Source organism: Lithobates pipiens, unplaced genomic scaffold (assembly GCF_037356315.1).
Source record: "Lithobates pipiens isolate NorthernLeopardFrog02 unplaced genomic scaffold, aLitPip1_a1.2 Scaffold_35, whole genome shotgun sequence".
NCBI classification, from domain to species: Eukaryota; Metazoa; Chordata; class Amphibia; order Anura; family Ranidae; genus Lithobates; species Lithobates pipiens.
In genome coordinates this window covers 21,465,555-21,489,332 of record NW_027507811.1, presented here as the reverse complement: position 1 = coordinate 21,489,332, position 23,778 = coordinate 21,465,555, and the positions used below count along the sequence as shown (strand labels likewise).

The 23,778-nt window shown below is 44.4% G+C and overlaps 2 protein-coding genes across 2 annotated transcripts in view; one reads left to right on the top strand and one right to left on the bottom strand.

The window, feature by feature from the left end:
• Positions 1–23,778, top strand: part of LOC143955206 (uncharacterized) — a 139,623-nt gene that overhangs the window by 24,404 nt on the left and 91,441 nt on the right.
• On the bottom strand, positions 313–12,762 carry LOC143956283 (uncharacterized). The gene is made up of 7 exons (XM_077466489.1): positions 12,596–12,762; positions 12,081–12,193; positions 11,772–11,942; positions 11,562–11,685; positions 11,346–11,443; positions 10,621–10,732; positions 313–2,544 (listed from the first exon to the last, which is right to left on the bottom strand). Exons 2-7 carry the CDS (start codon positions 12,186–12,188, stop codon positions 1,550–1,552), a joined length of 1,608 nt encoding a protein of 535 aa, XP_077322615.1. The 5' UTR covers positions 12,189–12,193; positions 12,596–12,762; the 3' UTR covers positions 313–1,549.

Below are 23,778 nucleotides of genomic sequence, written 5' to 3'. Positions count from 1 at the left end.
CCCCCCCCGCCACTGCAAACCCCCCTCTAAGCACAAAACTTAACCCAAATCCCTCCACCACAACAAAATCACTGCTCCTAGCACAAAGCCTCCCCCCCCAGCACAAACCCTCAACCCCCTCAAATGTCCCCTCCGAGTACAGATCCTCCTCCCCACTCAAAATCCCTCCTCTGAGCACAAATCTTCCCATCCCCAGCACAAGTACCCCTCCCAACAAAAAAAATCACCCCTCCTAGCACAAACACTCGATCCCCTAAAACACCCCCTCCCACTCGCTCCAAATCCCCCCCCTCTGAGCACAAATCTTCCCACCTCCATCCCCCAAATCCTCCCAAGAAATAAAAAAAATAAAATCACCCCTCCTAGCACAAACCTTCAACCATGCAAATTTCCCCTCCGAGTACACATCCTCTCCCCTCCACTCCAATCCAATCCCCCCCTCCAAGCACAAATCTTCCTCCAAACCCCCCTAGCTCCAACCACCACGCCCTCACAGCAAAATCACTGCACCTAGCACAAAATCCTCTATCCCTCAAATTTCCCCTCCAACCACAAATCCTCTCTCCCCTACTCCAAGTCCCCCCTCCTAGCACAAATCTCCCCCACCCTCCAAATTCCCTCCCCCCTCCACACACACAGAAAAAAAACAACAACAAAAAAACACTGCTCCTAGCACAAATCCTCTGCCCCTCAAATTTCCCCTCCGAGCACAAATCCTCTCCCCCCCAATCCAAACCCCCCCCCCCTTCTAGCACAAACCCTTGACCCAGGCAAAGTGTGGACTTAAATCCGATTGAGATGCTGTGACATGACCAGAACTACTTAAAGTGGTTGTAAACCCTTACAAACCACTTTGACCTACAGGTAAGCCTAGATTAAAGCTTACCTGTAGGTCCAAGAAATATCTCCTAAACCTATACGGTTTAGGAGATATTTGCAAAAGGACAGGCACCGCTGTCTACGGTGCATGCGCCGTAGACATCGGCGCACAGGCGTACCGAGCATGCCGCTGCTAACGGCGATATGCCGTTAGTGGCGGCTCCCGTGCGCATGCGCGGGAGAGACGGAGTTTACTTCTTCTTTAATTGCAGTTGTTGCCGCCAAATGGGGGGGGGGGGGTACAGCCTGTTATTAGGTTTAGGGGGCAATTACTATTTAACAGCACTGTCATTTAAGGCCTGCACGCCCATAACTAGGAAACCACACCCCCGAGAAATTTCAACTCCTCCTTACGCCAAACCACCAGAGAATCTGAAGGTTTGTGCTGTCACAGGTATTCACTGATGAGCTTTTGAGTTATCAGGCTCCCACTTGTACTATATATTATGGAGATAAATAAGGACCATGCAACGTGACCAAGAAGAGAGAAAGACATTGTAGCCAATTTTACCACTACTGTGTCCAAGAAGAAAGAAGATGTCAAAAGCAGACCCAGGCCACCAGACTCCACCTTTACATAAAATGCCATTTGGCCAGCATGTTCCTCCTCAGAAGCTCATTTTTATCATACAGTTGTTCCATGGACTGAACAGTCCCACCCGTTAAAGCCCTATGTACATTTTTCAACAGCATCAGCAGCTGTGTGCTTTTTCTGATGACTAGTCAGGTTTCCCTTATGCGTAAAAGATCTCCCGCACTCCAAACACGAAAAAGGACGCTCGCCCGTGTGCGTTCTCTGGTGTATAACAAGGCGCACTTTCTTAATGAAACATTTACCGCACTCTGAGCACGAGAAGTTGCGCTCCCCCGTGTGGATTTTCTGGTGGATCAGAAGGTCAGATTTGCGAAAGAAACATTTCCCGCACTCCGTACACGAAAAAGGACGCTCCCCCGTGTGAGTTCTCTGGTGTTCGAGAAGTTTTCCTTTCCGGTGGAAACATTTCCCGCATTCTAGACACGAAAAAGGATAACAGCCCGTGTGAATTCTCCGGTGCTTAAGAAGGTCTGCTCTTTGAATGTACCTTTTCCCGCAGTCTGAACAGGAGAAGGTTCGTTCGCCGGTGTGACCTCTCCGGTGATTGCGAAGGTCCCGGTTGTAAATGAAACATTTCCCGCACTCAGAACAGGCGAAGGGGCGCTCACCGCTGTGAATCTTCTGGTGCTTTTTAAGGGTTCCTTTAGTTAAGAAACGTTTCCCGCACTCCGAACATGAAAAGGGACGCTCTGGACTTTTCTGCTTTCTTAGAAGGTTTAGGTAGTCGTTAAATGATTTCTCGCTCTCCGTAAGTGGCAATGAATTTTGTGCCGTGTAAGAACCTTCATCGCTCAGGGAAGATGTCATGGGGTTATGGAGGTCTGTGGATCCATCTGTACTCTCAGATCTCAAATGTATGTCTGGAGTAACCGTATGCGAGTTATCAGAAGATTGCGGAAAATTAGACATATCCTTTGTTCTCTTTAAAGGGTGAGGTCTGCGAGGTCGACGTTGAGTGTTGGGTCTTCCTCCTGAACGATATCGTGAAATGCCGTCATCTTCTGATTTACAATGCGGAGGTAAAATAGGAAGAACATCAGAGCTTTTCCGATTCTGAACATAGTGTCCATCTGTTGGAAAGAATTTATTTTAAGATTATAATTTTTTTTTACATTTTCTTTTAGTCATACACTATATTACCAAAAGTATTGGGACACCTGCCTTTATAAACTTTAATGGCATCCCAGTCTTAGTCCGTAGGGGTTCAATATTGAGTTGGCCCACCTTTTGCAGCTATAACAGCTTCAACTCTTCTGGGAAGGCTGTCCACAAGGTTTAGGAGTGTGTCTATGGGAATGTTTGACCATTCTTCCAGAAGTGCCATTAGGCCAGTCAAGTTCCTCCACCCCAAACTCGCTTATCCATGTCTTTATGGACGTTGCTTTGTGCACTGGTCCAAATCATTTGGTGGACGGGGGGGGGGGGGGGATTGTTTCTCAGGGGTTGGGATTGGCCTTTTAGTTCCAGTAAAGGGAACTCTTAAAGCGTCAGCATACCAAGACAATTTTATGCTCCCAACTTTGTGGGAACAGTTTGGGGATGACCCCTTCCTGTTCCAACATGACTGCCAACTAGCGCACAAAGCAAGGTCCATAAAGACATGGATGAGTGAGTTTGGGGTGGAGGAACTTGACTGGCCTGTACAGAGTCCTGACCTCAACCCAACAGAACACCTTTGGGATGAATTTGAGCTGAGACTACAAGCCAGGCATTCTCTTCCAACATCAATGCCTGACCTTACAAATGCTCTTCTGCAAGAAGAATGGTCAAACATTCCCATAGACACACTCCAAAACCTTGTGGACGGCCTTCCCAGAAGAGTTGAAGCTGTTATAGCTGCTAAGGATGGGCCAGCTGAATATTGAACCCTACAGACTAAGACTGGGATGCCATTAAAATCCATATGCGTGTAAAGGCAGGTGCCCCAATACTTTTGATAATATAGTGTATTTTGTTCCAGCATGGAATGGTTTCAGAGCTGTAGCATGACACAATGACGACGACATGACACAAGTTCAAAGATTATGGCAAAAATAAGATTTTTGTACTTACAGTTGTACTCAAAAGTTTGCATCCCCCGGCAGAGTTGTGAAACTTTGGCATTCACCCCTTCCCACCTGCGCTATAGCCGAAAAGACGGCTACAGCGCAGGCTTAAATAAGCCGAGAGGGCGTACATGGACAGCCTCACATGACCGCTCATGGGCGGCGCACACTGTCATCACTGAGTCCTTCGAACTCAGCTGATCACAAATCGGGGTAAAGGGCCAATCACAACAGCCCTTTACCATGTGATGAGCTGTGTTCAATGACAGCTGATCACAGAAGTAGAAAAGCCAATTATCACAAGAGAGCCGATAACCGGCTTGTGTTAAACGCACCAGTGCCACCTCATTAGTGCAGCCTATTAGTGCTAACTTATCAGTGCTGCCACAGCCATACACAACAGTGCTGCCACAGCCATACACAACAGTGCTGCCACAGCCATACACAACAGTGCTGCCACATCCATACACAACAGTGCTGCCACATCCATACACAACAGTGCTGCCACATCCATACACAACAGTGCTGCCACATCCATACACAACAGTGCTGCCACATCCATACACAACAGTGAAGCCTCATCAGTACACATCAGTGCTGCCACATCAGTGAAGGAGAAAAATTACCTGTTTTCAAAACAAAAACTATGAAAAATTGTTTTTTTTCCCCTACATTTTTTGTCTTTTTTCCTTTAGTTATCAAAAAATAAAAAACCCAGTAGTGATTAAATACCACCAAAATAAAATGATAAAAATGTCATATGGGTACAGCATTGCATGGAGGTGCAATTGTCATTCAAAATGTGACAAGGGCTGAAAGCAGAAGGGGGTAAAAGTGCCCAGTAAGTAAGTGGTCAATATTCAAAATCTGACAGACCATGCAAAAAAATAAAAAATAAAAAAATAAAAACTGCCTTATTTTAGGATAGTGAGCATATGAAGCAATCTATTATCACATAGTTGTTTGGCTCCTTTTTAAATTCTAATGATAACCGAAATCACCCAAATGGCCCTGATGAAAAATTTCCATCCCCTGGTACGGACACACAAGGAAAGACACATAGGTTAAAAGGTTAATTTTCCACATTTGTGGCTTTTTACATTGCAATTAGTGTCTGTGTATAAATAGCCAATGAGTTTTTGGCACTCACGTGGATACACTAAGCAGTCCACATACTGAGCCATTGGGAGCAGAAAAGAACTGTCAAAAGACCTGCGTAACAAGGTAATGTAATAGTGATGGACAAACTTCTGACGGGACGTTTCGCGAACGCGGACCGCGGCGGGCCCCATTGACTTCAATGGGAGGCGAACTTTACAAACCTACAGGTCATATTTGCAGCCACAAAATAATTACTAGCTTTGCACACATAGTTCCACCACATGGCCAATGACATAACACATGTATGAGGTAAATCTGGGATCGACAACTACAAGCATTCTTTTTTTATATGTGAAATTGTGACAATTCAGGACTGTGGAGCGCATGAAGGCAATGAAGGAGAGGGAAGGTCAGGGTAGGCAAAGAAGAGGGTGCAGGAGATGATCACCAACACCGTGATATAGAGCACTGACATTAGCTGCGTGACATACAGCAATGACACCAGCACCGTGATAGAGTGATTTGACACTAGCACCGTGATAGAGAGCACTGACATCAGCAGCGTGACATACAGCAATGACACCTGCACCGTGATATACAGCACTAACACCAGCACCGTGATATACAGCACTGACACCTGCACCGTAAGCAGCCGCAGGAGGAAGTCAGCATAGCACAGGGATGGTGGGAGCCCCTCATAATAAGCAGCCCCAGGAGGAAGTCAGCACAGCACAGGGATGGTGGGAGCCCCTCATAATGAGCATAGCACAAGGATGGTGGGAGCCCCTCATAATGAGCATAGCACAGGGATGGTGGGAGCCCCTCATAATATGCACAGTAGAGGTACAGCCCCAGGAGGAAGTCAGCACAGCACAGGGATGGTGGGAGCCCCTCATAATAAGCAGCCCCAGGAGGATGTCAGCATAGCACAGGGATGGTGGGAGCCCCTCATAATAAGCAGCCCCAGGAGGAAGTCAGCACAGCACAGGGATGGTGGGAGCCCCTCATAATGAGCATAGCACAGGGATGGTGGGACCCCCTCGAAATATGCACAGCAAAGGTACAGCCCCAGAAGGAAGTCAGCACAGCACAGGGATGGTGGGAGCCCCTCATAATGAGCATAGCACAGGGATGGTGGGAGCCCCTCATAATAAGCAGCCCCAGGAGGAAGTCAGCACAGCACAGGGATGGTGGGAGCACCTCATAAGCAGCCCCAGGAGAAATATGACACGTTCAACCTCTTCAAAGAGGAGGGTACGGACATATAGTACGGTGTGCTTTTTTTGGACAAGAAAAGGGAGCCAAAATGTAGAAAGAAGGTCTGTGTGCTCGATTAAAAAAATCGTTTATAGACATATACATGGTCTACTGGTCACATCTGTTTAATTCCTCCGAGATCCATGCCTCATTTTTAGAAATGTGAGGTAGTCAACACTGTCGTAAGCTAGGCGAGTACGCTCATCGGTCACGATCCCCCCTGCTGCGCTGAACGTCCTTTCGGACAGGACACTGGACGAGGGGCAAGCCAACAATTCGATTGCAAATTGGGCAAGCTCTGGCCAGAGGTCAAGCCTGCCCACCCAGTAGTCCAGGGGTTCATCACTCCTCAGAGCGTCCACATCGGCCGTTAACCCGATGTAGTCGGACACCTGACGGTCTAGGCGTTCCCTGATGCTGGATCCGGATGACACCTGTCGATGGGTCGGCTGAAGAATGACCTCATATCAGAAGTCACCAACACATCTTCAAACTGGCCTCTTCTTGCAGGCGCTGTTGGATTGGTACCCGCAACTCCTTCTCTGGGAGTGGGAATTGCTCCTCTGCCAGCGCACGCAAAAGCAGAATGCAGCATTTCTCGAAGCAAGGCCTGGAAGTGCTCCATTCTGACAGCTCTCTGTGACGGCGGTAACATTTCCGCCATTTTGTGTTTGTACCGGGGGTCTAAGTACGTTGCCACCCAGTACTGGTCCTTGACCCTTATGCTTTTTATACGGGGGTCCCTGTTAAAACACTGGAGCATGAAGGCCCCCATTTGCACTAAACTGGAAGCGGTGTGGTGGCCTGGCTCCTGCTCATCATCCAGGATAATGTCGTCCTCTTCATTCTCCTCTCCCCATCCATGCACAACAGGGATCCCAGAAAGGTTTAAAAGCATGCTCTTCTTGCTCCTCCTCATCCGCCCCGGCATCATCCTCCTCTGACTCCTCTTCAGACTCCTGTTGTTCACTTGTCTCAGATAGAGTAGCCCCCCCTGGGAATTCATCCAGCATTGCGACTTCCTCATCTTCCCGCTCCTGCTCCTCCACAGCTTGATCAATGACACAACGCAATGCACGCTCCATAAAGAAGGCATAAGGTACCATGTCGCTGATGGCGCCATGGCTGCGACTGACCAATTTGGTGATCTCCTCAAATGGCTGCAGAAGTCTACATGCGTCGCGCATGAGCAGCCACTGGCGCGGTGAAAAAAAACCCAGCTCCCCAGAACCTGTTCTGCCGCAGAGTTCATACAGGTAGACGTTAACTGCACGTTTCTGCTGGAGCAGAATATCAAGCATATAGAAGGTTGAGTTCCATCGCGTCGGGCAATCGCAAATAAGACGTCTGACCGGCAGATTGAGTCGCCGCTGAATGTCAGCAAGGCGAGTCATGGCCGTGTAAGATCTTCTGAAATGAGCCGAGATTTTCCTTGCCTGCCGCAAGATGTCCTGGACCCCAGGGTATTTGACAACGAATCGCTGCACGACCAAGTTTAAGACGTGTGCCATGCATGGCACGCGCGTAATTTTGCCCTGTTTCAATGCACTAAGCAGATTGGCACCGTTGTCACACACCACTTTACCAACTGTCAAATTGAGCGGCATTAGCCACTGATTTGTCTGTGAATGCAAAGCTGAAAGGAGTGCCGGGCCAGTGTGGCTCTTGGCTTCCAGGCACAACAGACGCTGCATGGCATGGCATGGCAACTTCTCACCTGGCATGTCGAATAGGTTCTGGGGAAACTGGGCGGCGCAGCGGAAGAGACGCTAGCAGCGGAAAAGGAGGAGTCAGTCGAGGAGGAGGATGGAGTAGGAGGAGAAGAGCCAGGCCTGCATGCAATCCGTGGCGGTAAAACCAAATCTACACGGGTGCCACGGGTTACATGCTTGACGGCCGTCAGAAGGTTCACCCAGTGGGCAGTAAAAGTGATATACCTTCCCTGCCCGTGTTTGCTAGACCACGTGCCTGTGGTCAGATGTATCTTGGCACCGACACTGTGTGCCAGAGATACATTCACTTGCTGCTGAACATGACTATATAGCCCTGGGATGCCCTTCTCTGAGAAATACTTCCTTCCTGGGACCTTCCATTGGCCACAAATTTTCAAAAGGCCTCCGAGTCCACCAGTTTATATGGCAGTAGTTGGCGGGCTATCAGTTCTGACAAGCCAGCCGTCAACCGTTGGGCAAGAAGGTTATCCGGCGTCATCATTTTTTTACGCTCGAACATTAGGCCCACGGAAGCCTGCCTTTTTGCAGAAAAACGTGAGCTTGGCGTGATGGAAGGTGGAGTGGAGGACAATTGTGAGGAGCGAGGAGAAGGAGAAGTAGAAGATGAGGCTGGACGGTGAGAGCCTGGAGTGTGGCTTTGTGTGTTCCGTTGCTCCCACTCGGCTCGGTGATGGCAGCTCATGTGCCTTCTTAAGGCGGTCGTCCCTAGGTGAGTGTTGGGCTTACCGCGACTAATGCGTTGACTGCAAAGATTGCAGATGGCAACACTATTGTCAGCAGCGGACACGTTAAAAAAAGCCCATGTGCCGGTGTCCTGGGAGCGCCAGATGTGACCGTACATGGTCGATGACTCGCTCCTGATACATTAGCAGTCTGCTTTGTCTCTCCTGTGCAATGGAAGTTATTCCTGCTTCTCCTCCCTATCTGCTGGTCCATATCTCCCTCTGAACTCCCCTCCTCTTCCTCTCTTGTGGGCACCCACGTGACATCACTAGACACGTCATCATCGACGTCACCTTTCCCACCACTATAATTAGAGATCTCGGAGTAGGCAGCAACACCGGTGACCAACCTCCTCCTTGGGCTGATCTGGGTACTGTCGTCAGACTGCTGAGTGGCGGTTGTTGCTACCTCCTCTTCCTGATCCAATGTCAAGAAGGGCTGTGCATCAGAAAGGTCTTGATATGGATCGGAAAATAATTCCTGTGACTCAAGCGGAAGGTATGTGGTGGTGGTGGAGTTGTTGGTGGTAGTGTCTTTGGGGGTGCACATAGCAAAGAGTAAAGAAGAGGGTGCAGATCGAGAGGATGAGGAGGGTGCAGAAGAGTAAGGCTGAGTGAGCCAGTCAACCAATTCTGGTGCTTCCTTTGACGTAATCGCACGCACCTTCTGCAATTTCCCACTTTGGCTCAAGCCTGTTGCTCCTGCCCTACCCCTACCACCCCTGCAGAAGGGCCTGCCTCTTTCTCTGCCTGTCATTTTTTAAATGACCCTGTGACAAAAGACTGCTGCAGAATAGGGCAGCAGTCAGCAGTAGTGCACCTCAACCCTATATATTGTGGACCTATACAAGTCCTTAAGGATTAGCTGACTGTACCTCACTCAATCCTATATACTCTAGTATGCTATACCTTACCAGTCCTTAGAAGGACCTTTGTGGAACTAGTAGGTTGTGATTAGCAGACTGTACCTGAGTCCCTATACTGATAAAGGACTGCTGCAGAATAGGGCAGCAGTCAGCAGTAGTGCACCTCAACCCTATATATTGTGGACCTATACAAGTCCTTAAGGATTAGCTGACTGTACCTCACTCAATCCTATATACTCTAGTATGCTATACCTTACCAGTCCTTAGAAGGACCTTTGTGGAACTAGTAGGTTGCGATTAGCAGACTGTACCTCAGTCCCTATACTCATAAAGGACTACTGCAGCAAAAGGGCAGCAGTCAATATTCTTTCTATATTTGGAAGAAAGAATATTATACGTGTACAACCCTATTACTATACCAGTCCTGAAAAGGACTTTTGTGGACCTAATAGTAACAGCTAATGATTAAACTGACTGTCCCTCTCTGCAACACACAGCGTCCTATCTGTCCCTCTCTCAGCACTGACAAAAGACAATCTGCTGCAACAATGACTTGAATAGCAGTGCCTCAAACCTATATCCTGAACTACACCTATACCATACCAGTCCTTAAAAGAACTTTTGTGGACCTAATAGCTAGCGATTTGGGTCACTGCAGTCTCTCCCAGCTCCACACAGCAACCTCTCCCTATAGTGACAGTAGAAAGAATGTAAAATGGCCACCGGATACTATTTATAAGTTAGGGGGAATGTCCAAGTGTCCATGGGATGTAATGTCTCAATTGGCTGTCCTGTACCACATGATGGATGTGTCATCATAGGTCAAAGTTTTTTTACACAGTAAACACGTAAGTCCGCCGGGCGAATAGCGGCAATAGTCCGCCGATCGGGCGGACCGCGAACAGCTGAAATTCGCCGCAAACCGACCGCCGGACGAACCGTTCGGCCATTCCTATAATGGAATATTATAAAGATGTAAAAATAAATCCCCTGCCTTATTTGTTGGGCACTGGGGTAGGGACATCAATGATGTTCTTACTAGCAACGGCTGAATCGTTTAACAAATTCTTCTCTGAAAGATGCAAAGTTCTCTATCATGGACAAGGGCAGCACAGACAGCGTGCAATTACAGGAATAGAAGTATAAATTCCAAATATCAAAAGGGTTTCTTTGCTATAAAAAACTGGGATAGTCCTTCACCAGAAATGGTTCAAGATCACAAAGTGAATATGTGTCTAAATGTAAAATTATAAACGGCTACTAATATGTTCTGAAAGATTGTACTATGTTGATCCAGGGAGTTACCCAATTTCCTTTCCTTTTCCTTGAACACGATGGATTGGCCTTTTTATATACAAAAATGTATGCTTATCAATAAAATAAAAATGTAAATTGCCTCTGCATTTGGTGTTTATTACTTACCTGTGTCCTTAAGTAGAGAAGATTCCTCCTCCATAGACTGCTGATCTCCACTAACCAACAACTCTTCTTCTTTCTCTTTAATCTCAGGTTTGATGTATGTCAGTTCTTCATCCTAGACCACAAAGATGAGACAATAAATCATTTGGAAATAAAAAAAGGTGCCAATAATAGGATACATAGGAAAATGTTGTCAGTTTAATCACTTAAGGATTTTAAAAATAGGAGATACTCCCGGAAAAGATTATATAGAAGTAGAATAGAATATAGAAGTACGAGACCTGAAGTGGACAAGATAAATTAGGAGTTCTTAGGTGTTCTTTAAACTCAGTCCCACCTACCTGATGATGGTGAGGGATGGTGAGATCTTCCTTTGTGGAATCCCAGGAATACAGAGGATGGAGATAGCTCTCTGGTGAGTTTGCACCACTGAATGGCTCCATCAACACAACCCTGAAGGGATCTTTCCCTCCTTCTGAAAGATTCTCTATCTCACCAACCTCATCATCCTCCTCTATTATCTCTTCCTTAACAGCAATTTTCCAATCACTCTGGTATATACCCGGAGTATTCAATAAAAATTAGATTAGCTGAAAGCATGAGCATGTCAAAATGTATCATTTTTATCAAAATGTATCAATTATTATTGATAATTTTTCTACTAAACCTGTGGAATACAGAGGAGGGCTACATCTCTCTGGTGGGATTTTGTTACTGGATCCACCTACCTGATGATGGTGAGAGATGTTAGGATCTTTCTGTGTGGAATCCCGGGAATACAGAGGACGGGGACATCTCTCTGGTGGGTTCCCATTACTGGATCCATCTGTAGGAAACACACACACACTGACTGAATACATTGTTTCTATGTGTTTATCAGATGATGGGGGATCTAGGTGGAGCCTCCGTACTGCTCTCTCCTTTACAATAAAGTCTCCTCTTACCCGGTGATGTGAGGGGCGGCTGATTCTCCATCATGACGTCCTTGTAGAGATCCTTGTGTCCTTCTAAATACTCCCACTCCTCCATGGAGAAATAGACAGTGACATCCTGACACCTTATAGGAACCTGACACACACAATGATACAGTCACCATACAGACACATCCCTTGTCTGTTACTGGATAATGCCCCAGAATTCCCACCACCGCTCACCTCTCCTGTCAGCATCTCAATGATCTTGTTGGTGACTTCTAGAATCTTCTTGGCACTGGTTACCTCTGCTTTCAAGGAGTGAAGTGGAGGCACTATGATGGGTGATGTCCTGTGAAGACAGCTGCTGGGTGTTAATGGATCTCCAGATGTTTTCTTCACCACTTTATAATCCTGTATAAAGAGACAGAGAGAAAGTAACAAATATCACTACAGACTTCCAGGAATCCTCCTCACCTCTCCACTCAGGTCTGTGTTTTATTATTAGATACAAGAGAGTGATATCATGTGACCTCCCAGAATCCTCCTCACCTCTCCGGTCAGCAGGTAGATGATCTCCAGGGTGAGGTTCAATATCTTCTCAGTCATGTGACTCGGGTCCTCCATCCTCCTTGATATGGTCATGTAATCTCCAGTCATATTCTCTGTAGACGGATAATAAACAAAGAATTATCTGGACTCTAATGGGATAAATAATGTCTGCACTGAGTTCCTCCATGGTTCTGACACCTGAGATTCCTCTTAAACTTTAGCCAAATCCTTTTATAATGGGTTTGCTCTGGCTGGAGAAGAGTTAAGAACCTAAGATGAGAAAGTCTTCTGTCTGTGTCACGACTGTTGAGATTTTTCCTCACTTCCTGTCCGGGTGATGAGCGTCAAAGAGAAAAGGACGTGAGGATGCATCAGCTCATTGGAGACACAGACAAATAATAATCTGACAAAGGTTCTAACCCTTATCCATCTAATGATAAAAAAAAAAGACTCAAAGGAGAAGCTGCTCCGAGTAAATATTGGGTTCAAGGGAATAATGGTATTTTTGTACTCACCATGAGATGGTTTTCACCTTTTTCAGCTGCCAGATCCAGCAATGTCTCCTCTCTACTTCCTCCAAACTGACCTCTTGCCTGGAACTTCCTGTCTGTGGCTTAGATCACTTCCTATTTACACTTGACATCACTTCCTGTCTTTACCTGACATCACTTCCTGTTTTTCCTGACATCTCTTCCGGTCTCTGCATGCCACCATCTTGTGGCGAATATATAAACTGCAGCTTATGTGGTATTTCAATACTTAGACATTTACTTCTTGGTGCACCCTTCTATTATATTGCAAATTTTTAACCAACGTTAAAACTGAAGCAATGAAATTAATTTGATTGCATGTTAAAATTACTAAATATTCCATGATCTGCCCACCATGTCTTCTAAATGCGTAAATGCACCCATGTAAAATATGGACAGCATTGTTTTTTGGTCTTTTTTTAAAAATATCTACAGATGATGTCTTGTTTTGTCTACTCGAAAAAGTAAGAAAAATCTATTAAAAAAAAATTATAAACAATTTTCATAAATATGCAAGACTAAATAATCAGTGAAAATAATTTGATTGTGTATTAAAAAAAACGAAATACTCCTTGATCTGCCCACCATGTCTCATAAATGTGTAAGCATGCCATGTAAAATATGGACAGCATTGGGTTGTTTTTTTTTTGTTTGTTTTTTTTACGTATCTACAGATGATGTCTTCTTTTGTCTACTCAAAAAGTAAAAAAATCAATATAAAAGGTATGAAAATTTCTCATAAATATGTAAGCCCCTGTACACACGGTCGGACATTCTGCCAACCAAAACCATCGGATTTTTTCCGACGGATTTTGTCCGACGGATTGTGTCCGAAACTGTTGCATACACACGGTCGGACCCAGTTGTCGGATTTAGCGGTTGCCAAGAACGCGGTGACGTAAGCCGTGTATGGCGGGACTAGAAAAGGGAAGTTCAGCACCCTTTGGGCTCCTTCTGCTGATCTCGTGTTAGTAGAAGTTTGGTGAGTGACGATTCGCGCTTTTCACATTAGTGATTCAGATCGCTACTGCTCTTCGGTTTGTGCTTCTCTTTGCGTATCTGATAATCAGTGCGTGCAGTCATTAAGTATTTGTTTCTCATTGTGGACTATATCTTGGTATAGTACGCTTTGAAAGGCATTTTTTATTGTCTGCTTGCTTCTGCTATTCAGGTTGTTCTTTCAGGCCTTGCTGTTTATCGGTGCTTTCTGGTGTCCGTTCTGACCAGCCGACCGTTTTCAAACCATGTTTCGTCTACGTACTCGTCGTAGAGTTTGTGCTGTGCAGGGGCTTCGTATTGGGGTTCTTACTTTGACACAAGTCTGGTCCATGAACAGGAAGGGGAGGCGTTTGTGGACCAAGAATTGGTTACGCCAGCGTCACCAGTTCTCGCACATGCCTTTGCTCTGTGAGATCCGCAAGAATAATCCTGATCATTTCAGGAATTTTCTCCGGATGACGGACCCCATTTTTCACCGTCTGCTGGCTTTGCTGACCCCTTATATCACCAGGCAGGATACCTGCATGCGGCAAGCCATCACCCCGGAGCAGAGGCTCATCGCCACGTTGCGCTACTTGGCGACAGGGAGAAGTCTTCAGGACCTCAAGTTCTCTACAGGCATCTCCCCCCAGGCTCTGGGGATCATTATTCCAGAGACCTGTTCTGCCATCATTCAGGTCCTGCAGAAGGACTATATGAAGCTAAGTTTTATCCTTAAACATCACATTCTATGTATTTCATAATAACTAATGTCTTGCATTTCGTTCCTCATTCCCTAATTACCATCATTGCAATATGCTCTAATTCATATACTCTGCCCCTTTGTCCTCATGCATATTTGCCTCACTAACTTCCCCACCATGCTCTTCTTGGCCCATAAAACTATAGTCTAGTGACTAGTCACTTAACAATGTCTTTTTTCAGCTCCATAGTATTGCTTTCCCCTAAAAGGTCTACAAATGTGATGTGTGTGCTTCAATTCATTTACTTTTGGAGTTGTGCCAAACTCATTAGTAACCCCCCTCTCCCGAACTGCTAGCTCAGCTGATAGCAATCCTCTATCTGATGACTTTACCAAACCCAATACACACTATACCTACCTTTTTGATGATCACATTTATGGACAAATTCACCAAAGCATGTAGTGTAAGGGCCTGCCTCAATACTTTCAAATGCTATTTTTATTTTTTTAACACATTAATTTTCTTGCTATGTACTAGCAGAATGTCAAAATGTGCTTCCATTTAGTTATTATGACACTTCTTACTTGTCCGGTGGGCTGCCAATAGTGTAACTAAGGAGGGGCTTCCCAAAGTATCACACATTATTTAGGCATTCAGCTCTCAATCAAGTGGAGAGGGTTACCTGTCCTAAACATCCCCCCACATTTTTTAGCAAGGGCCCATCATATGGGGGGGGGGGGGGGTGATGACTCTCATAAGGGGACCTTATACTTTAGGCTTTAAATACTCAGTTGCCAAAATGTTATACTAATTTTGACCAAAAATGTGGGTGTCTAATCTGCTTGCAATGATGATTTGTCAAATTACTAATTTTTTTACTTGTTTCACTACACAGTGTCCTTCAACGCCACAGGAATGGCAGACTGTGGCCTCCCACTTTGCCAGTTTTTTTTAAGTTGTGCCTTTTTCACCAACAGTGCAAACCCAAGTTCAGAGCGAGATGAGGGGACAGTCTCTTCTTCAGATAATGTTATTATGTTGTGGGTCTGCTACACACACACCTTCTTTTTGACCAAAAATGTGGGTGTCTAACTAATGTATGTAGTGAATTACTGACCAAATTACTGACCAAAATCGTGCTCATTTTCAGCACCATGGCAGGAAAATGCCATGATTGTCCAAATTTACACCTCACTGTGGGTGTTTTTTTACTAAAGGCACATCCACTATGCACTACAAGTGCACTGCAAAAGTACACCTGAAACTGCATTTGGAGTGCAAAGTGGAGTTGCCTTTAGTAAATCACACTCCTTCTCAGCACAAACTAAAATTTGACTACAAATACATTTTATGCGCAATGAAAAAGGAAGCCACACATTGTTGAGAACTCAACTTATTTAATACAAGCACATTCACATGTGCGTTTCCAAAAGGTTTTTACAACAAACCAAGAGATTTTGTGTATCCAAAACAGAGTTTAATCAGAATTTTGTTTCCTTGTTGTTTTTGTGTAAACAGGCATGTATCAAACGGTTAAATTAAAGAAAGCAGGAACTTACAAAGTTAAACTTTGAAAAGTGAAGACAATATCAGACATGAGTATGTACAAACTGGGCTGATATTGCCTTCATCACATGGGGTGTGACCCCTGAAAAAAGCACATTTGGAAAATGCACACAGTGTGTCAACATGTGCTATCTCCCATCATGGGGGATCAATGTACATGCTTTGGGGCTGCAACCCCTTCATCTCAGCCACTTTACACAAAACACGTACATTGATCCCCCATGATGGGAGATAGCGCATGTTTACACACTCTGTGCATCTTCCAAATTTTGAATTTCGATAAATACAACATTTTGGTTTTAAAATAGCAAAAATAACCCCTATCTAGTTTTTGTTGTTTCACACTCTCCCCAAAACATCAATGATGTTTTTCATTTTATTTTTAACATCATTGATGTTTTGTTGGATAATTTCCAAATCACGATTGCACCCCATTATCTCCCCGATCAAGATCTGGGCACTTTCACTGGTAAAACGGGAATCTTCTTCCACATCACCTACAAAACAAAGCAAACAAACACACCATGTAATAAAAATATGGTGATATACATTGCTGAGCTTACCAGAAGCTGTGTTCTCCGACACTCACCTGGTGTGTTTGTCCAACCTCCACAATCTCTCCTTCCTCCTCCTCCTCCTGCTCCTGCTCCTTTGTTTCTGCTTTTGGAAGTTGGCCTTCTTTGGGAGGGGTATGGTCCCTGGTGTCCTCATACTTGCTGAGTCTTCTCTCCCCTATGAGAATGTAAACAAAGATTAATTAGCACACAGAGGGCAGAAATAGGAATCTGAAACATTGCTTGGAAGTGTTGTAGAATTGTGTTTTTGGGACGAGTTACAAGGTGAGAACATTATTGGGTACACTTTGTTAAGCTGGAATACTTCCCTGCAGAACGATGTTTCATACGAACGAACGAAAGCATGAACTTGAAAGTGGCCATTTTAAAATGTGCAACATGAAATCAAAGCACATGGAGCAGTATGCAAGCAAGAATAATCATATGAACACACGACAACTACTTACTTTTTTTAAGAGCACGCTTGATTCTTAGGTACTGCTCGTGCTCCCTCAGTTTTAGGTCTGACCAGCGTTTTCTCAGTTGATCCTTGGATCGGTGTACCCCAAAATTCTTATGAAGACTCTTCACAACTTTATTCATGATCTTGACCTTTCTGATATTTGGGTTTGGGTAAGGTCCATACTTCCCATCATAGTCGGTCCTGTTCAATATGTCGACCATCTCCAACATCTCTCCAAAATACATATTTGAGACCTTAAATCTTGTCTTCCTGGATCGGGACGTTTCAGGCTCCGGGCTTTCCTCACCCTCCTCCTCGTTAGTGGAACTATTATTAGTGTGCACCTGTGTTCTCTCCGCCATGTGCTCTCCCCACTGCCCCAGAAGCGAAGTGGCGGGGAATAGTCTGGAAAGAACGTCAGGGGCGGGCGGAGTTTCACGCATGCACACTGTATATAAAACGCAACATGCGTGTATCGTCCGTACGATCTGGGAAGAGAGTGAGGCGCGGACGTGACAAACGTGGAAATGAAGGTAACATTTTTAAGTTGGTGCTTCACTAGACTAGACTGCTTCTATCTAGGCCGATGTTGTGACAAGATTAGGAGGTTTTTAATGGCATTATTAGTATTTGAGGGTTTGTCTTGTGTTGTGTCTTGCAGACAATATGGATCCTTTCAAAAATCCAAACTTTATGGGGGTTTTCATAGAACTGTACATGGAGATGCCCTGCCTGTGGCAGTTCCACAAGTTTCATGCCGACAGAACAAAGAAGAACGCAGCACTGGAGAAACTGCTTTCTTTGGTGCGGATCAGGGTCCCCACGGCAGACATGGACTATGTCCATCGGAAAATTGTGGCCATGAAGCGTACATATTTCAGGGAGAGAAGGAAGCACCTGGAGTCCTTGAGAGCAGGAGATCCAGATGCTGTTTATTCCCCCAGGATGGTTCCCTTTGACAGGCTTCATTTTCTGGTAGACCAAGGGGTACCCAGGCCACCACTCAGGCCACCACTCTCCAGTATTCCTTCAAGGCATCCTTCACCCCCAGCTGAGGCTTCTGATGTCCAACCTGGGCCTTCCAGGCAGCAACATGTGGTGGGGCCCAGCTTGAGACAGGTATTGCATTGTTGTTGAACATATTTCTTGTGTTTTATTTAATGATGTTAACTAGATGTTCTTATTGATCAGTAAGTTGTGATTTCTCAAAGTGGTTTACATCTCAATAGACAGTAGTGACCAAAAATGATTGAGACGAGAATGAAAAATGCTGGGCTCAGAATGATAGTCTGTTTTATTTGGTAACATTCAATTTGCAAAAGCCAGGAGCACAAAATGGTGTGATTGATGAGCAAAAAACTAAAACTATGTCCCCTTTTCATACACAGGAAGACCTCGGTCGGGGGGAGGCTGTGGCAAGTGGCCTGGAAGGATGCCTGGTGGGAAGTGCCCAAGGAAAACGAGAGAGTGATGGCCTGGGATGAGTCTGGTCTGCCAGAAGATGCAGCTGTTAGGTGTGACCTCAACAAGTCACCTATTTGTCAGGTTATGTTACCGTTTCCCAATTGTTAGTTAGAGTTCTTATCCAAGCAAAGAGACACGGAGGTATTATTCAGTATTTCTGCTCAGAAGTCCGTCGTTAACTCTGACTTTCTCTGACTGACTCTGGCTCTGAGGCTTCTTTATTACATCTTTTATAGACAGAAAAGGGCAAACATCAGCAAATGTAAAAAAAACAACATTTTCAAAGAAAAGACAATTCTCCGGGTGTTATCAGCTGATAAGACAATCTTCTGGGCGTAGACTGCTTTTTAGGGCTGATGCGGCCTCTTCTTGATGAGTACGTGACTAAAAATGACGAGTCCTTATTTTACAGAGAAGGATAGAAAAATATATGTATTTAGTAAGACATACGGTCAACCATTTTGTTTCAACATATACCTTAATCCTTACATTTCCCCCTTTGACATCACCCCTCCCTCTTGCCCTGGGTCCACCTGAACAAGTTCTAGTCGGCCTATATCCAGAGTACTCTCCCTGACCGCGAGTTGTCAGAGGGGTATACACCCATCCCCCTGGACAGTACCAACATCTAAAATTCAGGAAGAGTGGCTTTTCTGCAAGATGGGTGATGTCAAGAAACTAAATCTACCTATCTTCACAAAAGTTCCATCTTTTCCGCATCATTTACCTTGGCTTTCTTGCAAAAGCACATAAACAGCTTAAAGCATGCATAAAAGAAAAATACGAATAAGAGCACCACTATAATCGTCATTGCTGCCTTCTTAACCCAAGAGAATAACCCTGAGAAACTAAAAGTTCCACCAAACGGATCCCAGTCGCGACCAATATTTCGGGCCTTCTCTTGTAAATTCTTTACTTCCGTACGGTGTTGTGCAATGATGTCATAATAGTCAGGTACCTCAATGCTGGTGTTATGTATCCAAGTACAGCACTCATAGTCCTCAGTAGTTTCACAGAGTCCTGTCAGTGCTGCACTCATACTTTCAATTGCTAATTCATGTAATTCTAATTGTTGTCTGATGGCTCTGGTCTCCAGATTTAACTTAGTAATATCATCAGAGTTTTTCTCCAAAACATCATTAATAATTCCTGTATAGTTATTTAGTCTTTTCATTAAGTCTATACCCCATCCTGTCCAGGACGGGAACCAAGCCCATGCCATGTCCTTCTTCAGGAATATTTCTCTTTTACTACGATACCTGAGGGGATATCTAGGGTGCATGCTAGCTTCTAATAGGTGATCACCTCGTTCATCACCTACTACTCCCATTACTGGTACTAAACTTGCGAGGTAGCACCATCCCTGAGCTCTTCTAGGTATCCAAGTATAACATTTATCCTCACAACAGATGTATAACTAACCACCTAACATTATTATCCACAATGTTAGTGAGGAAGTCAGATAATGTCTGGTGTGTGCTGGAATTACTGGGATAGAAGCTTCCATTTAATACGACAATGGACAAATTAAACTTGCTGTCTTGGCATTCTCCATTTCCTCCCGTTGTGTTCCCTAAGTTGAAACACCAATCAGGGGAAAAGGCGAGACCATTTGACTTAAACATTACTGTCTCGCTGGTATTTGTTCTAATTATGTTAATGCTACTGTTAGCAAGATCAGTATAGTTTATAGGAACTGCCATCAGTGGTATACTTGCTGTGCTGGGGTGTAATTTGCTACAAATCCAACATTTCTCATATCCTGACTTCTGGGCATAAGCATATTTAAACTTCAGTAATAAAATTTTTTTAGAAAATCCTTCATCCTTGTATATTTTATTCTGTGAGGTAACCAAACTATTAGCCAGGATTACTGAAACAATAAAAAGATACATGTTGTCATTTGCCAACTGGCTCCTTTTTACAATGAGAAGCGTGGATCCAGGTAGGTTTCCCTTCCAATTTCACTGAGGTTGCTGTAATCAATAGCACCTGGAAAGGACCTTCAAACCTTGGTTCCAGTGTCTTTCTGGTATGTTTCTTTACATACACATAGTCTCCTGGTTGTAGATCGTGAGTACCTGTGACAGAATTAGGGTCTGGAAGAGAAGAATACACACTCTTGTGGATTTTAGTCAGACGCTGTTGCAACTGTATTACATACGTAGTTAACCTATCACATTGTAATTGCATACTTTGAGGAAAATATAAACCTAATCTAGGTGCACTTCCAAACAGTATTTCATATGGGGATAACCCTGTTTTTCCTGTTGGGGTGTACCTAATAGAGAACAAAGCTAAGGCTAGGCACTCAGGCCATGGTTTGTTCAACTCCTGCATGGCTTTTTGTATTTTCAGCTTGATTGTACCATTTACTCTTTCTACTGATCCTGAACTCTGTGGGTGGTAAGGAGTATGAAAACTTTGTTGAACCCCTAACATTGCCATCACATTTTGCATTATTTCTCCCGTGAAATGTGTCCCCCTATCTGATTCTATTGTTTCTGGGAGACCAAACCTAGGTATCAGCTCAGTAATCAGTTTCTTGGCGGTGGCTTTTGCCGTAGCTGATTTCACAGGATAACTTTCGGGCCAGCCTGAAAATAGGCAGATGCACACGAGAACAAATTCAAAGGGGCCGCTCTTAGGCATTTGTATGTAGTCAATCTGCAGTCTCTGAAAGGGATATTGGGCCCGGACCTGATGTTTACGTGGGGTTTTCACTCTCTGTCCTGGGTTATTAATCAGACAGATTTGGCATGCAGCACAGTAGTTCCTTGCAGTACTACTGAATCCAGGGGCTAGCCATCCTTGGCTTACAATCCTATACATAGCAAAAGATAGATAAGATTGCGCTATGGACAAATTCCACCCGTTCGCCACACAGGCAAGGGGAAAAAAAGAATATATATATAATACAATATGGTGAAATATAGATAAATTGAAAATAAATAAAAATGTTTGTACTTCTGTTTCCCTTCATGTATAATTGCTAAACGGACCACTTGTGGAAGGAAAAGTATAAAGCATCTCCCCAGCATAGCAGAAGCAGAGCCCAAAGAAAGCTGCACAGTGGCTCATACTGTGGCTGCCTGATTAACCCATTGAGGGTTTTTTGTCTGGTGAGCACATATACATACTTTTTGCCTAACACAGAGTGGCGCACCGGAGAGGAATGTATTTAACCCTTCTGCACTAGTCACTTTACTCTACCTCCCTCATTTGATGAAAGTTCCATGCGTTTTTGCAGCAACTGGTTGATGCGACTTTGAAAATTTCCGTTGGACATTATAAGATTTTTTGTTACTATTATTATTATTCTTTTGGGTACTTTCACAAAACGTTATCACTTTGAACATATTTGCATATGATTTTTCAGATATTGGTGTATGTATGTTTACCGAGCACAGTAGAATTGTTTTTTATATGATCGATTCACCACTTTTTCCAATACATATGTGCATTTTTTGAGATGTAAATTAACAGACACACATCCCCTTTTCTTTTTTCACGCATTCTTTTACACGTATATAGTGGTTTTAAGAGGTTTCCACTGCAATTTGTTTTAATACTCTTCAGAGCACCAGCAGAGATAATAGATCATCCTACACTTATATATGATTTTAGCATTTACAGTGCACAAAAAGGTTTTAGCGCCAAAGCTTAATTCATATCATATTTTAGAATCCTATACATAGAATTGGAGCTGACATGAGTGGGTAAGTGGACAGCCGCTGCCATTGCGGGGTATAGAGAAGCAGGTAGACATATTTTGTCTCCTTCTCTCCATACATTGTCAAGGCCTGGTGCAGCTCCCTCCTTAACCCAACGGTCCTTCTCAATAGCCCCTGCTTGTTCCTGTAGTTCCATTAGCTGCTGCCATGTGGTTTCGGGCATACTCACCTGTACCGTGGCTAAGGTCTCAGGGCTTACTTCCCCTAGAGCTGCCTTCTTTGCAGTTAAATCTGCAAATGCGTTTCCTTTTGCCTCAGTTGTTTTTGCGCTCGTGTGTGCCGCTATCTTCATGATGGCTACTCTTATAACCTTTTGAAGATTGTTCAGGACTCTTTTGATTCCTTCACCATGTTTAACAGGTGTGCCTGCTGCTGTAAGGTAACCTCTAGCTTTCCATATGTGGCCATAATCATGTGCAACACCGTAGGCGTATGCGGAATCAGTGTAAATGTTCCCTTCTTGTCCCTCTAAGTGTTCTAGGGCTTTCTCTAGAGCGGTTAGTTCCGCTTCTTGTGCCGACATGTGTGCTGGTAGTGACTTTGCCTCAATTACCTGTGTGTCCGTTACCACAGCATAACCTGTGTGATATTTACCTTTGTCATCGGCAAATCTACTACCATCTATGTACAGTGTGTGTTCTGCATTTGCAATGGGTATGTCTGTGACATGTGGGAACCCCGTGGTTTCTTGTTCCATAAGTTGGAAACAATCGTGTTCATCAGATGTTATGTCATGAAATGAAAGTGTGTCAGAATCCTGAGTATCTTGTGCTGTATCTACACCATTATCATCATTACTCCCCCCTGTCAAATCTGTCTGTAATGGTAAAAGCTGTGCTAAGTTAAAAGAAGTGCATCGCTGAAAGGTAACATTGGGGGGTAGGAGCAAGGTGCATTGTAGACGCAGCTGCCTTGCCATTGATATGTGTTTTTGTTGGACCTGTGACAAGATGGCGTGTATGTCATGTGTGGTATGTACCACTACAGGATTGTCTAAGACAATTTCTGAGGATTTGTCAATGATAATTGACACTGCTGCGACTGCTCGTACACAGGACGGTGATCCTCTAGAGACAGGATCGAGAGCCGCCGAGAAGTATGCTACCGGCCTTTGTTTGATGTGTTGTTGTGTCAACACCCCTGTTGCGTGTCCCGTGATTTCAGCAATGTACAAATGAAATGTTTTGGTATAGTCAGGGATCCCGATCGCAGGTGCCGAAATTAGTAACCTTTTTAAGGTGCTAAAAGATTCATGACCTGCTTCTGTGAGTACATAGGGTACTATTTTCAAGCAATCATATAATGGCTGCATCAGAGAACTGGCATGTGGTATCCATTGTCTACAATATGACACCATTCCCAGAAACATACGAAGTTGCTTAAAGTTGCGTGGGATATTCATTTGTCTTATGGCCTGGACTCGGTCTTCAGTGAGATGTCGAGTACCCTGGGATATACAGTGGCCCAAAAAGACAACCTTTTTCTGACATACCTGTAACTTAGTTCTATTCACCTTGCACCCTTTTTCAGCCAGGAATTGTAACAATGAGAGAGTGGCTTTTAAACAAGTATCGTTATCCGGACAACATAACAATAGGTCATCTACACATTGCAACAATACACAAGTGTCAGGTGGTTGCCATTCCCCCTATTTTTACTTTTTAAGGTTTAGTCAGTGGGGCATCGGACAAAAGACCGTCATAAC